Source organism: Dendrobium catenatum, unplaced genomic scaffold (genome assembly GCF_001605985.2).
Source record: "Dendrobium catenatum unplaced genomic scaffold, ASM160598v2 fragScaff_scaffold_733, whole genome shotgun sequence".
NCBI classification, from domain to species: domain Eukaryota; kingdom Viridiplantae; phylum Streptophyta; class Magnoliopsida; order Asparagales; family Orchidaceae; genus Dendrobium; species Dendrobium catenatum.
In genome coordinates, this window is record NW_021319195.1 from 46,296 (window position 1) to 52,585 (window position 6,290).

Genomic DNA, 6,290 nt, shown 5'->3' on the forward strand with positions numbered 1-6,290 from the left:
TATATATATTATATTTATAATATTAATTATATATATAATAATACCCATCACATGCATTGGTGCTTCTCAAACGAGCTCGATCTCGAGCTCGAGCTTTTCAAAGGAGCTCGAGCTTTCGAGTCGAGCTCGAGCTTGACATTTTCTAAACGAGTCGAGCTCGAGCCCACTAATCGAGCTCGATCTCGAGCTCGAGCTCGAGCTCGAGCTCATTAAGGACTAAACGAGCCAGGCTTGATAAGGCAAATACTCGACTCGACTCGACTCGTTTACACCCCTAGCAGTAGCTCTGGGGGATCCTACAAGATGGCGACTACCTTCCTAGCCCCCAAGGGAACTGCCCAGGGAGTACCACGAGAAGCACTAAGGGAGAGGACAGGAGGAGGGGGAAGTGGCGGAAATTTCAAACGGCTGACAGAGAAAGAGATGCAGGAGAAGAGGGCTAAGGGGTTGTGTTTTCGCTGCGATGAGAAGTACACACCAGGACATCAGTGCAAGGACCGAACTCTTCAGGTTCTCACCGTCTGAGATGACGAGGAAACTGAGGAGGGAGGTGAGCTAGAGACAGAGGAGGAGATGGAAGAGAAGCTACACGTGGATCTGGCAGAGGTTTCCCTGAACTCAGTGGTGGGATTCACTACAAATCACACCATGAAAGTGAGGGGAGAGATAGAGGACAAGAAGGTGGTGGTGCTGATTGATAGTGGGGCGACTCACAACTTCATTTCCACACAGATCGTTGATCAACTGGGAGTGAGATTGATGGACACGGGTTGTTATGGGGTGATGATGGGCACAGGGAAGATGGAGAGGGGTCAGGGGATTTGCAGAGGAGTGCGACTGACGATCCAGGGGATACAGGTGAAGGAAGATTTCCTTCCGCTAGAGCTAGGGAGTACAGATGTCATCTTGGGCATGAAATGGCTGCAAACTTTGGGGGACACCAACGTGAATTGGGGAGCACTCACGATGGAGCTGGCGGTCGAGGGAAAGAAGGTGATAATCAAGGGAGATGCGGGACTTTCCAAATCCTTAGTTTCTCTTAAAACCATGGTGAGGGACATTCAGTCGACAGGCAGAGGGTATTTGGTGGAGCTGCACAGTTTGGAGGGGGCGAGATTGGAGGAAGGAGGGGACATCCCTCTCTCCATTCAGCCATTGATTCAGCAGTTCCAAGAGGTTTTTCAGCTACCTCAGGGGTTACCACCGCAGCGAGAAAGGGAGCATGCCATCGTTTTAAGGGAGGGGGTATCACCCATTAGCGTACGACCCTATCGCTACCCTCAGTTTCAGAATGATGAGATTGAACGGTTGATTAGAGAAATGTTAGAGGCAGAAATCATCAGACCAAGTATCAGCCCTTTCTCTTGTCCCGTTGTGTTGGTCAAGAAGAAGGATGGCAGCTGGCGGTTTTGTGTGGACTACAGAGCACTCAATAAGGAGACTGTCCCGGACAAGTTTCCAATACCCGTCATCGACGAGCTCCTAGATGAATTGAGTGGGACTGTGATTTTTAGCAAGATAGACTTGAAATCAGGCTACCACCAGATCCGAATGAAGGAGGATGTACCCAAGACGGCATTAAGAACTCATGAAGGCCATTATGAGTTTTTGGTGATGCCTTTTGGTCTCACCAACGCCCCAGCGACTTTCCAGGCCCTGATGAATAGGGTTTTCAAACCTTATCTCAGACGGTTTGTGTTAGTGTTTTTTGACGATATCCTGATTTACAGCAGGACAGAGGAGGAGCACTGGGAGCACTTAAAAAAGGTGTTAGAGGTACTGCATGAGCACCAGTTGAGGGCCAATTTAAAGAAATGTTGCTTTACACAAACCAGTGTAGAGTACTTGGGCCATGTGGTTTCAAAAGACGGGGTGGCAGCTGATCAGTCCAAAATTGAAGCAATGCTAAGGTGGCCAGTACCAAAAAATTTGAAGGAGCTGAGGGGATTCCTAGGACTGACAGGTTACTACAGAAGGTTTGTGAAGGCGTATAGCTCCATAGCATGGCCGCTTACTGAGCAGTTGAAGAAGGACGGGTTCCTATGGGGGGAGGCAACCACATCAGCGTTTGAGAGCTTGAAGAAGGCGATGATGATGGTGCCGGTCTTAACGTTGCCAGATTTCACTCAGACTTTTATTGTGGAGACCGATGCATCCGGGTACGGTCTTGGTGCAGTGCTGATGCAGAATCAGAGGCCTATTGCCTATTTCAGCCAGGTATTGACTGCTAGAGCCAGATTGAAATCAGTTTATGAGAGGGAATTAATGGCCATCGTGTTGGCTATCCAGAAGTGGCGGCCCTACCTGCTTGGGAGACATTTCATTGTCAGGACAGATCAACGGAGCCTGAAATACCTGCTGGAGCAGCGGATGGTGACAGAGGAGCATCAAAGGTGGCTGTCCAAGTTGTTAGGGTACGATTTTGAGATACAGTATAGGCCAGGAGTGGAGAACAAGGCGGCAGATGCCTTGTCCAGATGTATGGGAGAGCTGCTCGATTAGGAGTCCATCAGAGAAGAAAGTTTTAGAGATAAAGATTTGGGAAGGATCAGGTCAGATTTACTGAAAGAGAATGGTAGTCACCCAGGGTACTCATTGGAGTGAGACAGACTGCTGTTTTAGGGGAGATTTGTGTGCCCCGAACATCGATCCACATCCCAAATTTACTCCAAGAATTTCATGGGAGCGCAGTCGTGGGCCATTCAGGGGTGCAGAAAACCTACAGGAGACTGGCGGCCGAGCTTTACTGGTAGGGGATGCATAGAGATGTAGAGGAGATGGTGGCAAGGTGCGAAGTTTGTCAGAGGAACAAATATCTGGCAATGTCGCCAGGAGGACTACTATAGCCGTTGGCATTACCAGGATAGGTTTGGGAGGAGATATCCATGGACTTCATAGATGGATTGCCTCGTTCAGAAGGATTCACAGTGATGTTGGTGGTGGTAGATAGATTGAGCAAGTACGCTCATTTCATTCATCTCCGACATCCGTACACCGCGGTGACAGTAGCCTCAACATTCATCAGGGAGGTGGTCAGATTGTACGGAGTACCAGAAGCAATCGTGTCAGACAGAGATAAGGTGTTCCTTAGCCATTTTTGGAAAGAGTTGTTCAAGTTGCAGGGAACAGTTCTGAAAAGGAGCACCGCTTACCACCCGCAGACAGATGGCCAGACTGAGGTGGTCAATAGAAGCTTGGAAACATACTTGAGATGCTTCGTGTCGGATACGCCCAAGCAGTGGGCTAAGTGGCTGTCATGGGCGGAGTACTGGTACAACACCTCTTTCCACTCGTCTGCACAAATGACCCCATTCAAGGTGTTGTACGGAAGGGACCCTCCTCACTTGGTACATTTTGGGAGTAGCAGTACTCCCGTTTCTTCAGTAGAGGAGTATTTGGAGGAGAGGGATAAAGTGCTGGAAGAATTGAAGAAACATTTACTGAGGGCTCAACAAATTATGAAATGGCAAGCGGACGGGCATAGGAGGGACATCCAATCTTAAGTGGAGTAGAAGGTGTATTTGAAGCTCCGATCATATAGACAGGAAACAGTCGCCAACAGGAGAAATGAGAAGCTGGCTCCTCGGTACTTTGGGCCTTATGAAATGCTGGAGAGGATCGGAGCAGTAGCATATCGACTGAAGATACCACCAACGGCGACCATACACCCAGTCTTTCATTTACCAGTTGAGGAAGGTCATTGGTGAGTATACAGCCAACCCCGAGGTACCAGCGACTCTGACGGAGGTTTTGGAACCATTAGAACTAATGAGGGTTCGCCAGAAAGAAGAAGGAACTAAGGAAGTGTTGATCCAGTGGAAGAACCTTCCAGACTACGAGGCCACGTGGGAGCCATACGAGAGGGTGAAACATCAATTTCCCGATTTTCACCTTGAGGACAAGGTGGTTCTTTGGGAGGACGGTATTGTTAGACCGGTTCTCTATGAACCGGTCCAGAACCAGCGGCATAACCAGCCGCTGGTTTATAGGAGAACTGAAATTGCTTAATATGTGCGGGCCCCACTTCTCCAAAGGATTTGAATGTTCAAACGGAGTGGGGAGATGAGTTTTGGGAGGGAAATTAAATTAGGAAATATCTTGTATTAAAGGGGATGAGGGAATTAGAGAGTTTTTTTATGTTATGTTTGATTGCAATTAGGGTTTTCTTGGAGGCTTGGGCTCTAGAACGAATTCTAGAGATTGGGAGAGTGCGATCCTCCTCTCGAATAGAGGATCTTTGTATCTTTGCAAGTTTTCTTTCATCTACTAGTAAAGTACAAGTGTCTGGGCGTGTTTTTCTCCATTTTCCTCTCAGGTTTTCTCTGTTTTGCTCCAGAATTTACTGTTTTCCTGCTGTAAACAGCAGAAATTATCACGATTTGCTTCAGACTTTGATTAGGAACTACTTGAAATCAAGTATTTCCTATCACACACTTACCCAGTTGCTATATGTTAATGTGTTTCTTGCTTATCCTATTGCTACATGTCAGCGTGGTTGTGAAAGGATGTGCTGTTTATTTTTTAAATTTAGCTCCATCATAAACGAAAAAGAAGAAAAGAGACCGTGGATTTTGCGTGCAAGGAAAGCCACAGTTCATGTGGAAAGCAAGACCAGTATTAACTGGGCGAAAGATCAGACATGGCCTGAATTTATCATCTATGTAAGCTGTGGTTGGGAAAGCTTCAAGGAGGTATTGGTGTTTTTCTGATCATAACTTCTAGAATTTTTTGCTACAAATTTTTTTAATTTATATTTTTGCATTTCCTTAACCTAACCAAGGACTTTCTTTCACCCCTTAAACTTCCCACAGAATTGTCAGTATTTGCTGTTCAACAATGCTTGGCATTTGGAAAAGGCTCATGCTTTCAATTTCTTTCCTGGTACCGAGAGGTAATAATCTTGATTCACTTGTTCATGTATATTTCTAGCAGCATAAACGCATGTAATGATCCTTTTTTCTCGTCAGTATTTAAAGCCTATTTGTTTGATTACTTACATATAATAATATTAAGATTATAAGCCAGCCCATGGTTTTATTTTCTTCTTGCTTTGATATGCTTCTTTTCTACTATACATCTTTTACCAACTTTTCACAGTTGGAGGTCCAAATTTTGGACGAATAAACCGAATCCTTTTGCAAGAGAAACAATAAAATACGTTGTAATTTCAATTTTAGTGATTTTGTGATTGGCGATGATGTCAGAACAGGTTGTTTCCATCTACGTATATACTAATATAAAGCTTTAAGGGGAGGAAGAACTTTTGTTTTCCATCCCTAAACCTTATGTTTATACAATTTTCAATGGTATACAGTGCTGTTATTTCAGCTGCTTAAAGTTTTCCTTTGCCTAGAAGGGACTACCTGTTGATGTTTATCTTCTATGGAGTGCACAAAGTGCTATTAGAGATGCTGTATTTATAACAAAGATATTCATTGTTTAGATGCAGTTTCTAAGCAGTGATGCTTCAATACCCAATTAAGTGATCAGAAAGGTCTCTAGCTCAAGGTTGGTACAACAACAACAACAAGAAGCTTTTATCCCACTACGTGGCGCTACATGAATCCTTTTCTCCATTAGATCTTGTTAAGTCAAATCCTCATTTAAATTTAATAATTTTTTTTTCTAATACTGTCTAACCAAGTCTTTTTAGGTCTACTTCAACCTTTCTGAATATAGGTCAAATATAATACATCTACTCTCCTAACTGGGTCATCGAAAGGTCGATGCTTTATATGACTAAACCATCTAAGGAGACTCTCTCTAATCTTATCTTCCCACTGAAGCTACGCCAACCTTTTCACACATGTACTCATTTTGCATTCTATCTCTAAGAGTGAGCATCATCATCCACCTGAGCATCGTTATCTCTGAAACACTTAATTTTATGCTTCTCTTTTAAGGGCCAACATTCTGCACCATAAATTATTGTTGGTCTCACAATCTTATATAATTTTCCCTAAAGTTTAAGGAGTACTTTTCTGTAACACAACAGGCCCAACGCATTCCTCCACTTCAACCATCCAACTTGAATTTTATTAATAATATCCCTATCTATTTCACCATCACTTTAAATAATAAACAAGGTTGTGAAAACCGGACCGGGCAACGAACCGGTAGAGAGAGCGGTTCACGGTTCGACCGGTCGAACCAGGGTCGAACCGGATGACGTAATAAATACAATTTAGATGATATAAAAATCATATAATAATATAACTTTTTTATTAAAAAATAAATTGAATTCAAACATTATTAATATCTTATATAATTTTAAATTTAAACATATTCAA

At 43.9% G+C, this 6,290-nt stretch overlaps 1 protein-coding gene across 4 annotated transcripts in view; it reads left to right on the plus strand.

Annotated features, from left to right (window-relative positions):
- LOC110109560 (uncharacterized RNA methyltransferase pc1998) overlaps positions 1-6,290 on the plus strand; it is a 30,404-nt gene that overhangs the window by 9,212 nt on the left and 14,902 nt on the right. For all 4 annotated transcript variants that reach the window (XR_003701291.1, XR_003701290.1, XM_028696293.1 and 1 more), the window contains exons 13-14: positions 4,532-4,691; positions 4,812-4,891. Coding sequence is in view for 2 of the 4 variants with exons in the window: in XM_028696293.1 (XP_028552126.1) it covers positions 4,532-4,691; positions 4,812-4,891 (240 nt within the window). In the remaining 2 variants the exon portion in view is untranslated. The remainder of the gene's footprint in view (positions 1-4,531; positions 4,692-4,811; positions 4,892-6,290) is intronic.